At 43.6% G+C, this 13,605-nt stretch overlaps 1 protein-coding gene across 1 annotated transcript in view; it reads right to left on the reverse strand.

The window, feature by feature from the left end:
• Positions 1–13,605, reverse strand: part of SLC19A1 (solute carrier family 19 member 1) — a 29,876-nt gene that overhangs the window by 4,768 nt on the left and 11,503 nt on the right. Inside the window, exons 3-5 of the mRNA XM_077448147.1 lie at positions 8,184–8,937; positions 4,774–4,966; positions 3,279–3,420 (exon numbers count right to left, since the gene is read on the reverse strand). Coding sequence (XP_077304273.1) covers positions 3,279–3,420; positions 4,774–4,966; positions 8,184–8,937 — 1,089 coding nt within the window. The remainder of the gene's footprint in view (positions 1–3,278; positions 3,421–4,773; positions 4,967–8,183; positions 8,938–13,605) is intronic.

Below are 13,605 nucleotides of genomic sequence, written 5' to 3' on the forward strand. Positions count from 1 at the left end.
ATCAGTGGGTGTGCCGTGCCCCGCTGAGGGAGGGGTACTTAAGAGGTGCCCCGCTGGGGAGGGGTACTTAAGAGGTTGAGGTCACGTGTTACGGGTGGTTCGTTCGTGAGGCCCTAGCGGTCTGTTCCCGATTCTGGACTGGGGTAGCCCCGCAAGGGGTCCCGGTCACGGGATCGCTCGACACTCCGCAACATGCTTCGGTTGGTTAACCCCACTAGACCTGCCTGGTCTGGGGTAGGGATCCGTCTGTTCCCGAGTCTCAGAACCGGTTGGTCCGAGGCGCAGTATCTGAGGGAGGATTCAAGGTGTCCGGGTGTGCTCTCGGCTTAGAGGGGCACCACAGCTCGTGAAGGTGACCGGGGGAGGACTCTTCAGAGGGCCAACAAGCTGGCATCCTGAGAAGTGCCTGGTTACTGAGTTGGGAAGGACATTGACGAATCCACGCTTTTCCTAGTACTAACAAGGAGACCGAGAACGTTCCAGGTACTGAGGAAAAGGGTTCCTGTTCACTTTCAGTTACAACTTGTTCAAGGTCAGAGATTTTACGAGTTCTGAATCAAGGTGCTGTCTGCCATAATCTCTGGCTAGAGATTTGTTCAGCCTTGAAGCGCCCAGCTGCGAGTGGCTACTCTCTGGGTGGTACAAGAGACTTTGTTATGTCTGCAGTTCAAGGTGCCTGAGTTCTTCACCCTTGCCCTCTGTTCCTATACGAGACTGTGTTTATGGTCGTTACCCCTGCAAATAAAAACCTTTCAAAAGGACTTTATTGGTGTCAGCATCCAAAGTTGTTGGGTATCAACCCTGGGAACCCCTAGACGTGGAAGAACAAGCCAAGCGCAGGTAACCGGTAAGCCCATAAAGTTAAGGCCGCCCTGCAAAGGGTTATGGCCGCTACACTTCTATAGGGCCAGGAGATCGATAGGTCCTCCTAAGTCCACACATCACATGGCCAGCAGTACAGACCAACCTATCAAGGCCTTATTCATATGGGCATACTGTTCCATGAAAAGGGCCGTATTTACCTGCACAAGAGGCCCAGGTGTTTGATTCAGCTGGTTCAATGACAGGCAGAGGACTGCACAGATCTCTCAGCATATGCCTGAGTGTACGTCTGTTCGGGACTGATTCATAGATCAGAACGCAGTCAGTCTCCATTCTCATCTGTATATCAGTACTGCATGGATGTACACTTGAGAATGTGTATTTGAGGATGCCTGCAGCTGCCTGATTGTCAATGATCTGAACAGGCTACCTGCAAGGAACATCTGTACCTCCTGTCCGGGTAAAGATGGCCCTTTGCATGGGTGTACAGAACATTATGCCTGTATGAATGTCAACATTTCATTCCAACGTCATGTGTTACTGCATACATGTTAAAATGATTGTAAACCCCCCAGTAGCAGCTAAAATAGCTTATGGCCTTAAGCCTTGTTGGGAAAGGGCAGTGGGACCTATCGAGGATGGGGAATGGGAGGAAGTTCTGGAATTCCGTAAAGCGGCATCGCCAAAACTTTCAGGCAGACTGACCCAAATTTACATAATCCATCAAGCGTACCTTACCCCCCTCAGGGTCGCCAGGTACAGAAACTCCCAGTCCACTTTGTGCCAAATGTGTGGAAGGGAGACTGGCACATTTATTCACTTATTGTCGTCATGTCCCAAAGTACAGGGACTCTGGACACAGATAGTAAGATTCCAAATATTTATATACACCAATAGAGGATGTCCTGAGATATACTATAAAATTTGGGATAGGTGGCTGCAGGAGTCTAACACTTGTTTATAACCTGATTCTTGCACTACACACAGCAAAGTAAACGGAATGTAGATCTCCAAGCACATGGGTAGTGAAGCAAACCAAAACACTGACACTTTTCACCTTATTTATCTCATGCATAAACTATGATGTGATATCGAAGATCTAAGATGAAGATACAATTGTTAGTGGAAGCTTTGTATATGTTCCATGTTTGGAAATGTACAATATTACATGTATGCACTGTAAGTGAAATAAAACTGGTTGATAAAAAAAAAAAAAAAAAAAAAAAAAATTGGATTGTAAACCCTTTACAACCACTTTTTACTACAGGCAAGCATATAATTAGGTACAGCTACACTAGATATCTCCAAAACCTGCACGGTTTAAAGAGGAAGTAAACCCTGATGAGTTTACTTCCTCTTTCATTCCCTGCAAAGGTAAAGCATAATGGTCTACTATGCATCGCATTTATTTTTTTATTTTTTTAGGGTTTACAACCCCTTTACGTGATATGTGGTATTATGCACGTTAATGTGTGCTATATTAGAGCAGCCAGTTCAACAAGAATAATCTGTCGACCCGCGGCAATGATAAAGCCAGACGTGCACCTTTTTTTTTTTTTCCTCCCTGCCCACCACAACACAAGGCATGTTCCATTGTGGTGCATGTTCCCTGGCATCTACTATACTTATGCATTGTGGTGCTTTTCTAAGTGATTAGGATCACAGTGCACCCTTTTTAAGATATTGTGAAAACAAGGTATGACCTCTTAGCCGCGTACTCTGGAACCAACCAAATGAATGTCAATTTAAAATGAATGAAATAAATAAATGTGAGCAGCCCGTAGTGTAACCATAAAGTCAAAATGTGAAATAGAAATTAATACATGTCATACCATGCTCTATAGAACCAAATCATGTGATATAAATTACTCTTATGAACATATGCATGTAACAAATGATAAATACAGTGATCAAATTATATTGGTAAAGTCCATGAAGTCCAAATGATTCTTCACTCCAGTGCATAGTGAAAATAACAGTTATGTGAAAGGGATAAAAAAAACAACAAAAAAAAAAAGAAGGGGGGGGGGGGGGGTGCCATCCTCCAATGTGGCCAAACAAGATTTGTAAAATCAGGAAAGAAAGAAAAGCTCCTCATAGTGTAGCCATTTGAAAAATATGTTCATGCCATTAAGGACACATAAAATGGAGCCGGCTACAAGCTACACTATGAGCAGCTTTCCTTTCTGTTATTAATGACTCAGGATTAGTACAGCGATCTCTCCTGCTGTTTTATTGTGTTCTGACAGAGGGATGGCCCCCCTGTTAGCGCTCTCAGCCATTAGCACGGGCCAAATGTTGACCGATCTTTGAACCAGCCAATGTCGCCCGACATTTGGCCCGTGTGCGCCAAGCTTGAGAGAAATAGCTATTCATAAGTAAAGTAACTATCTGTTTACACAATGTCTCAAGCTAAACTATGTTAGGACTTTGTTGTACAACCACTTCTATATTACCTGGGGGTGTACGGAAAGTGCCAAGCCTCTTTTGTCAGCAATCATAAAAGTAATTATAGACTTCAATACTGTAGCAAAGAAAGTGTTAACCCCAAACACCAATGCACAAAGTTCCTTGGACAAAGAGCTTGCAATCTGAAAGCTGAAACAAAGTTTAAGTTAACAAAACAATGACCATTAGTAGGTATAAACAAAACAACGACATGTCAACTTTCAACACACTCCAGCCAGACACAATCAAGGTACATATAAAAAGTGATTGTAAAGTCTCGTTTATTTTTTTTTAAATAACAAACATGTCATACTAACCTCCTCTGTGCAGTTGATTTTGCACAGAACAGCCTGGATCCTCCTCTTCTCAGGTCCCTCTTTGCTGCTCCTGGGCCATCCCTCCTATCGAGTGCCCCCACAGCCAGCAGCTTTCTATGAGGGCACTACAGCCAAGTCACAGCCCAGTGTATCCATTCAGACACAAAGCAAAGCCTCGGCTCCACCCCCTCTCTCCCCTGATTGGCTGAGACACAGCAGTGGGGCATTAGCTTCCGTGGCTGTCAAAGTCAGTCAGTCAGGAGGAGTGTCCCGGACGGCTTAGACATTTGTGGACGGCGCTGGAGAGAGATAGTGCTCAGGTAAGTATCAGGGGGTGCTGGGGAGGCTGCTACACACACAGAAGGTTCTTTATCTTAAAGCGGGAGTTCCGCCGTTTTTTTTTTTTTTTTTTTTAAAGCCAGCAGCTACAAATACTGCAGCTGCTGACTTTTAAAATAAGGACACTTACCCGCCCAGCGCGCCCGTGATGTCGGCACCCGAAGCCGATCTCTCGATCGTCTCTCAGGTGCTGCCGCCGCCATCTTGGGTATGGGAATCAGGAAGTGGAGCCTTGAGGCAGAGGCAGCGGGGACCGTCCTTATTGCTCAGCGCGACTCGCGCATGCGCAGTAGGGAACTGGGAAATGAAGCCGAAAGGCTCCATTTCCTGATTCCCATACCCAAGATGGCGGCGGCAGCACCCGAGAGACTATCTAGATATCGGCTTCGGGTGCCGACATCGCGGGCGCGCTGGACAGGTAAGTGTCACTATTTTAAAAGTCAGCAGCTGCAGTATTTGTAGCTGCTGGCTTTAAAAAAAAAAAAAAAAAAAAAAAAAAAAAAAAAACGCGGAGTCCCGGCGGACTCCCGCTTTAAACAACCTTAGGACAGTTGCCAGAATTCATATCGGTTCCAGTACTGTGTTCTCTCTGTGCCTCGTGCAATGTCTCATGCAAGAAATTATATAACCTGAAGAACTTTCTGACTTTGCAAAATTCCGATAGGAACTTAAACGTGCAAAACTGATTTTACTTAAAAGTATATTGATTAATATGAACTGTCAAAGCCGCTATAGAGGAAAAGTGCCAATGTGACATGCATGTTAGACTGGGACTTCCTCAGACAGCGGTAAGGCTCTAGGTTGCTAAAATGTCAGGGTATCCAATCTAAACATAAAAGACACTTACATTGCGAGGGGAACCAGAAACTGGTAGGAACTCCGGAATAGAACATAAGCCACATAACACACCCAGATATTTGTAGTCGTGTTCATTAGTAGGAGAAGTCCAGCCTGCAAGGCAGTTACTGACCCGATGACCAATTCTGACCACAGACTCCAGCGAATCTTCACATAGCCAGCAGCAAAAGAGGTCACGGCTCCTGGAGACCAAGGACAAAGGAGTTACCAACTCTGCTACTTTCCATTCTATGCATCATCTTCTGCAACAACACATGTACAGGTCAACCAGATGCTCCGATTGTTTTGGAGTCCATGACAGTGAAAGTTCAGCAATAGCAGACCCCATTTATTCTAGTTTTTATTTTCCTAGAGTTTTGTGCTAGTGGAAGGAGACAACCATAGTCCTTATTAACCAGTTCTGCACTGCCCACATATTGCGGCAGGGAGGCCCAGCTGCGTGAAACAACGTACCTGTAAATTTGCCACCGCAGACCTGCTTCCAATGTGATTGGACACAGTGGGAGGCAATCAGCAGGCCCAGTGGCCTGGATGGCTGCCGGCCTCCCGCAATTGTTCTGGGGAATGACAGAACGATGGTCTGCCGATGTAAAGAAAGCAGACCGTCCTTCTGTCAGACAGGAACAGAGAGATCTGTGCTTTCCGCTAATCAGGAACAGAGATCTCTCTGTTCCTGCAGTGAGTCCATCTCCCACACAGTTAATAAGCACACTGAGGGAACACATTTAACCCTTTGATCGCCTTGGTGTTAACCCCTTCCCTGCCAGTGCAATTTTTTTTTTTTTTTTTTTTAGCACTGATTACTGTATTGGTGTCACTGGTCCCCAAAAGTGTCACTTGGTGTCCAATTTGTCCGCCGCAATGTCGCAGTCCCGCTACAAATGGCTGATCGCCGCCATTACTAGTAAAAAAATATATGTATAAAATCTATCCCATAGTTTGTAGACATTTTAACTTTTGCCCAAACCAATCAACATTATATATATATATATATATATATATATATATATATATATATATATATATATATATATATATATATAGTCTTTTTTTTTTGTTTATAGCGCAAAAAAATAAAAACCCGCACAGGTGATCAAATAGCACCAAGCGAAATTTGGGGGGGGGGCGGGGCAAGGATATCTATCTACAGTGTCGCATGGACATTTGTCAGTTAACCACTTCCCGACCAGCGCACGGCGATGTACGTCGACAGAATGGCACGGGCAGGCATATTGGCGTACATGTACGTCCAATATTCGTTGCCGCCGTGCCATCGGGAGCGTGCCGCCGCCGGCGCGCTCCCGCGCTGGTCGGGACCCCCGTGAGTCCGGTCGCGGGACCCGCGGACTCGATCGCCGCGGGCATCCCCGCGATCGTCTCACGGAGCGGCCGAATGGAGGAAATGCTGTATAAACAACATTTTTCCATTCTGCCTAGCAACTAGTGACGCTGATCTCTGCTCCATGTGATTGGAGCAGAGATCAGTGTACACTAAATGAAAGCCCAACCCCCCCCACAGTTAGTAACACACCCCTAGGAACACTTAACCCCTACACTGCCACCCACTGGTTAACCCTTTCACTGCCAGTGTCATTTACACAGGAATCACTGCATTTATATAGCAGTGATTACTGCATAAATGACAATGGTCCCAAAAATGTGTCAAAAATGTCCGATGGGTCCCCCACAATGTCGCAGTCACAATAAAAAAATCGCAGATCGCCGCCATTACTAGTAAAAAAAAAAAAAAATAATAAAAAATAATTAATAAAAATGCTATAAAACTATCCCTATTTTGTAAACGCTATAACTTTTGCGCAAACCAATCAATAATCGCTTATTGCGATTTTTTTTACCAAAAATATGTAGAAGAATACGTATCGGCCTAAACTGAGGGAAAAAAATGTTTTTTTATATATTTTTGGGGGATATTTCTTATTACAAAAAGTAAAAAATAATGCGTTTTTTTTCAAAATTATCGCTCTATTTTTGTTTATAGCGCAAAAAATAAAAACCGCAGGGGTGATCAAATACCACCAAAAGAAAGCTCTATTTGTGGGAAAAAAAAGGACGTTAATTTTGTTTGGGAGCCACGTCGCACGACCGCGCAATTGTCAGTTAAAGCGACGCAGTGCCGAATCGCAAAAAGTGGTCTGGTCTTTGACCAGCAAATTGGTCCGGTCTGAAAGTGGTTAAAGTAACACAGCCCCGTATCGCAATATATGGCTTGGTCATTAAGGGGGTAAAACCTTCCGGTGCTGAAGTGGTTAATAGCAATAAAGATGGTTTCCGAACAAAAAGATAACCCCCGAGAGATCATTTTAAGGAAAATCTTAAATACAATATTTTGTACCAATTTGATAATCAAAAATGTGCAGTGCATATAAATGTGTTTAAAACGTCCATTTCAAGGTATAAGGTGCAAAAACAGAAAGGTCCTATGCGACTCCTTGTTCCTAAAATCCCGGAAAGGACAGAACACACCAAACTCCTCGTGAGAATTAGCCCACCACCGACACCAATATTGCTTAGCTCACCTCACTTAGTTGACCTCTGTGACACAGAAAGGTCAAAATACGCAGATTTCCCAGGGAGGAAGAAATGGTAGATGGAGGCCGGTCACAAATTACTCAGAAGGTAGCTGTCATCCCGATGTCATAAAAAACATTAAGGGACATAATCTAAGTGCTCTCTGTGTATAAGTGAACGCACTATTTGAAAGTATACTTACAATTAGTTTCGTCTTGTGTACAGCCTTGGGGGGGGGGGGGATGGAGGGGAGAGGTGCTCTCGGTTACACACAATAAAATCAGATGGCAGCTGGTGACATCAGTAGAATGTGGTTCCAAATGGTTCCATCTTCTGTATGCGCAACGTCCTACAGGACTTCGTCAGCTGACAAAGTCCCGTAGGACGTAACGCGTATGGGAGGTGGAGCCACGTTCTTCTGACGTCACCCGCTGCAATCTGATCTTATTGTATGGAATCGAGAGCCGTTTTTTTTTTTTTTCTTACTAAGGCTGCACACAAGACAAAACAAATTAAGTGTACTTTCAAATAAAGCGTGTATAATAATATGTACAATATAATATAATAATGTAAATATCTCCTAAACGTGCGCCGTGTAGGATATATTTACTGTATACTGCACCGATATCATCAGCGCAAGCTCTCTGAAGGAACGACCACCCGTGCCGTTTCTTCAGAAGACAGTGCCGTGACCGGCGGCTCCCGAGCACAGGTGTCACATTATGTGCTAGTATGCGATGCATACTAGCACATTATGCCCTTACTTTGCAGGGGAGGGAAAAAAATTTTTTCAAGCGTTTACTTCTTCTTTAACAATCTGGCTGGCTGTTGAATTCTATATCATCTTGCACAGCCCAATCAGAAACTTACCAAGAAGTGTTGAGGCAGCATCAACACCCCCATTATATACCCTTCGGTTGTCTCTGGTAGGGTGAATTTCATTCCACAGGATCTGAACATAGTACAGCATAAGATAGTAGCCAGCAGAGTTAAAAATCCACCAAAGAGACCAGAGGCGTAGTTGGGGGTGACGGAAAATTCCTTTGAGCTCGGCAAGCATTCGGATGAACACAGAGTCTCTCCATCTAGAGCACCAGCCACCAGCCTTGCCTTCAGGATTCATCTTTTGCAGCTCCGAATTGTTTATTCCATTCTCGTGCTTAGAGACACTTTTATTGAAGAAAAGGCTTTTTTTGGGGCGCTGCAGAAACAAGGTGAGTATCAGTCCAAATATCATGAAGCCAAGAGAAATATAGTTTAAAGTCTGAAAAGGGACACCGCCCAATGTGACACAAAGCTGCCCCAGCACAGCACTGAGGAAGACCCCCAGGAGCACAGATGACCGGGAGAATCCTGCTGCCCTTTGGTACCTGGCTGGAGCTACCAATGAGAAGATGTATGACGAGTAGGCGACACGAGCTGCCATGGTGATGCCGTAGAAGAACTCCATAAACTGCATGGCGATGACATCAGTACCAAAGATAAGCAGCAACCACACTGAGATGTGACTGAGGCTTTGCAGAATCAACACTGGTTTATAACGCAGGTAATCTGTCAGTAGGAAAACTGGCACCAATACTGCCATGTATGAGTAACTCAGCACTGGGGTAATTTCATTGGTGACCTACAAGAACAAAAAGGAAGAAAAGGGTTAAAAAAAAATGCCAATGAGACTGGATAGAGTAGATTTAGGTGTAATAAATGGTACATAGGTCATAAAGGAGGTGAAATTGAAGATTAAAGGGTTACTAAACCCTTGTTTTAAATAAGTAAAGCAAAAAAGTTGGTTATCCTCCTCTTCTGGGGTCCCTCAGTGGCACTGGTGGCTCCTCCATTTCTCGAGTGCCCCGTCAGAGAAGCGCTCTCCTTGGGGACACCTGTGCGGGCGAGCTCCCAATTCCTGCCCCTAAGTCTAAGCAGGACTGCTTACGTAGGGAGATTTTTTTTTCATCTCTGTGCATCATCTGAGGCTGTTCACTTCACTGGGTACATGTGAGGGACTTTATTACAATAAATGCAGCGTTACAATGAATGATGTGCCCGGTTGTATGTGCTTTAAAAAAAAAAAAAAAAGTCACTTCATACCGAATTTCACAGGACAATACATCCCGCTCGTGTGGCTGCCAGGCCCGGCCCATCCCACCTCTCTCCCCTCTCCTCTGTCCTGACGTCAGCAGGCAAATCCTCAGCCCTGCCCGCTGACTATAGCCATCATATCAGAAGAGAGGCGGGTGGGGCTGAAAATTCCCCGCTGACGTCAGGACTCAGAAGAGTCCTCACGTTAGAGGAGAGCAGAGAGAGACAGGCCGGGCCGGGCATTCACATGAACGGGATGTATCATCTTGTGAAATTCGGTACGAAGTGACTTTTTTTTTTTTTAAAAGCACATACAACGGGGCACATCCATCATTCACTGTAACACCGAATTTATTAAAATAGTCATTTGAACAATATGCTCGGAGCACTCACCCGGGAGGGGCGGGGCAAGTCTGGATGACGTCACCAGGAAATCAAGTTTCCGGTCCGAATCGCGATGCAATTTCAGCACCCCTACTTTCCATCATCTCAAACCAGTCTGCCCCTAACATTAATAAGGCATTTTCTTCCACACAACTGCTGCTCACTGGATATTTTCTCTTTTTTGGACCATTCTCTGTAAATCCTAGAGATTGTTGTGTATAAAAATCCCAGTAGATAAGCAGTTTTTGAAATACTCAGACCAGCCCGTCTGGCACAACCATGCCACGTTCAAAGTCACTTAAATCCCCCTTTCTTCCCCATTCTGATGCTCTGTTTGAACTTCAGCACATCTAGATGCCTAAATGCATTGAGTTGGTGCCGTGTGATTGGCGGATTAGCAATTTTGTCACCAAGCAACTGAACAGGTTTAGCTAATAACGTGGCTGGTGAAGTGTATTTATCCCTATCCCCCATCTCAATCCAATAGAGCACCTTTGGGATGTGGTGGAATGGGGGATTTGCAGCAACTGTGTGAAGCTATCATGTCAATTTGGACCAAAATCTCTAAGGAATTTTTCTAACACCTTGTTGAATCTATGTCATGAAGAATTAGAAAGCAGTTCTGAAGGCAAAAAAGGGGTTCCACCCGGTACTAGCAAGGTGTACCTAATAAAGTGGCCAGTGAGTGTAGATCGAGTTGTCTGGGGAGACTCCCACTCCCTGGAGCAGGAACTGGTGTCTCTGAATGGGCTCAGCAATGGCTCCAAGCTGAACACCCCCTCACAGGGGATCCCCCAGGTGCTCCAGCTCCCCCCCTGGATGGGCTAGGAGTCAGGTCTGGGTAGCCGAGAGCCCGCTACCCCCTGGACAGCGACAGTGTACACATCACACATCAGTGCCCATCATGGCACATTAGTAAAGAAGAAAAATGACTTAATTTGCAAAATTTCATAACAAAAAAAAAAATAAAAAAATAAAAAAAGTTTGTTTTCATGCATTTGGCAGAAAATAAAAACCCAGCGCTGTTAGACAAAGATTAAAACAACTTGAACCTCATAAATGTTTAGAAGCACTATGCAATGATGCTAACGGTAGTAGTATACGTGCAAAATAAAATTAGAAACATGTATATACAGAAAGACATAATAGTACGTACACTCCAAATAAGTGCAACAATACAGTGACTTGTTCTAAAAGTGCAAAATTATGCAAAAAAGTGCTAAGAATAACAGTCCTCTTCCATAAACGGAACAATGTGCAAAGTGCCAATAAATTGTGCAAAAAACAATAAAGTCTCTTCTTCTGTGCAACAACCACAAAGTGCAAAGTACCAGAGATTAAATTAATTCTCTCCTCTGAGCAAAATACACACTGGTGGAAATGGCCTCTTACCTTGCGGTTATGAGGCAACCGCATGTGTGAAATAGAAATCAGTGTTCACATTGCTTCATTCTCCATACCATGCTCCTGGGCCAGTGGCATGGATCTATTATAATAGGTGGTCTTTTTATCCCAATAGGTACATGTGTAGTATAAGGAAAGAAGAAAGGGGAGGATTCCGGATAGCGTAGTAAAGCCAAATTACTTTATTTGTAAACCAAAGGGTGAACGTACTCACATTTCGTTCAGAAACAAACAAAACTCCACGAGCAGTGAGCTTGTATGCAAACGTCAATTCCTTAATACGCACTTCGAGGTCTTTTGGTGCGTCCTATGTATTGTAACCCACAGCTACATTCTAGGGCATATACAGCCCCTTCAGTATTGCAACATTTGAAGTCTTTGACCTCGTAAATATCCCCTCTACTTGTAGACATAAAGTTATGTTTCTTTTCATTTGGGCGTTTGGTTTTCGTACACACGAAACATCATTTACAGAGATTAAAAACTCTTTCCCGTAAAACCGCTTGTTGGTGGGTCGAAAATGTTCTTTACCACTTTATCCCGGGTGGTTGGTGCTCTTTTATATACAAATCTGGGTTTATTTGGCAGCGCGTCTTGCAACTGTCTGTTGGCCAATAATAAATGCCAGTGTCCCTTGATGATTTTTTATCTTTTTATGTTGTACGTTGTAATCAAGGACAATTGGTGCTTAATCCATTGGTGACTCCTGTTTCTGTCTCTTTGATTACGTCATTACGATTCATTTCTGCAACCTCCATTATTTTGCTTTTTATAAATTGGTTATTATAGCCTTTCCTGATGAATCTATATCCCATGGGCAGAAAGACACTTATTAGTGCAATTGTGTCTCAGGTGCATTAATTGGCCTTTGTAGAGACAATTTCGTTGGTGGCAGCTTTCCACTGGAAGGTAGCTATTCCTATCTCTCCTAACTACCAGAAGAAAGTTCTGTCTCAAACAAAAATGATAAAAATGTAATTTGGATACAGTGTTGCATGACCGCGCAATTGTTAATCAAAGTGCGGTGCTGAAAGCTGAAAATTAGCCTGGGCAGGAAGGAGGTGAAAGTAACCAATAGGCAAAAGGTTAAAAAAAAAAAAAAAATAAGTCTCCTAGATTCAAAGCAAATTTGTCAAGCCCTGAAAAAGACCCACTTACGGTAATATCAAGTGTGTGGAAAAAACTGATTAACCAAAACCTAACCTTGTATAAACAAACATATGCGCTCAGAGGATGCCCTGGGACATGTATTAAATGAGAAGTATTGGAGGAGAACAAGTTAACATGATTAAAACTTTAAAATAGCTGACAGAGGATCTTTATTTTAGGGTATTGTTTGTCACGATGTCCACAGGATACATAAGGTCTGGTAAGAACCGGTTTTGAAATTATGTATTCAGACAAAGTCAAAACGTCAGCAATAGTTTAAATAATGTTTTTTAGATAATATCAACCGTCGGCTAAAATACTAGTTTAGACTATGTCTGAGATGCTATATGTTTATATAGGAATTATGCCTCATGTGATGACCTCCGTCCTCCCTCCCTACTTTCTCTTTAAGTTGTGCAATATTCTTTGTCCATATCTTGTATACAAAACTCATCTGCTATTCAAACTAAGCATTCATTGAACGACTCTCGTGTGCATTGAATGCTTCCAGAGCTCTGAAAGAATTCTCACCGATTGTCCAGGTCTAAGCAGATTTATTAAATGTTTTATTCAGTGGTATGTGACAATGAAACTATAACTTCACAGAACCTTTTGTGTAAACACAGTAGCTTACGCATGGACACCAGGTAGTGGTATGTGAACAAAAGAGGAGTATACTCAAGATTATATAACAGAAAAAGATCTGTAATTATACAAGGTACTCGGATACCCAGTAGGTATAGGACTAGGGCTTCGCTTTGAGGGTGGAACTGATCATCTATGATGTTCTGGGGAAAAAGAGAGAGAGTGAGAAAGGGGTGTGGAGTAGAGGGAAAGAAAGGGGGAGGGATGGTGGTGTAATGGAAGAGTGGAGGGGTTGGAATAGCAAGGATCGCCTTCAGCTCTCCAGGTCATCCGACGGCCATGGTTAGGAACAAGAGTCTCTGGTATTCAATGTGGCTTATGTCTCGTGGAGGTATTCCTCCGAGACGCGGAACTGGGTCCAATAAAACCACTTGGTCTTATGTTCCTTGGATTTGTCCCAAATCGTAGCAGTCAGGTCCTCCATTTGTTCAATATCATTGACCCTTGCAAACCATTGGGCCACAGTTGGAGCAGATTGTTGCTTCCATTGACTTGGGATGCAAGCTCTAGCAGCGTTAAGTAGGTATTTAAGGAGTGATTTGTGGTATCGCTTTCTTGACATGGAGTGAGGTTGAGGAGCACAGCAGCAGGATTATTGGTTGAAGAAATTTCTGTGAATTTGTGGATAAAGCGG

The sequence above is a fragment of the Lithobates pipiens genome, unplaced genomic scaffold, assembly GCF_037356315.1.
Source record: "Lithobates pipiens isolate NorthernLeopardFrog02 unplaced genomic scaffold, aLitPip1_a1.2 Scaffold_22, whole genome shotgun sequence".
Taxonomy (NCBI): Eukaryota; Metazoa; Chordata; class Amphibia; order Anura; family Ranidae; genus Lithobates; species Lithobates pipiens.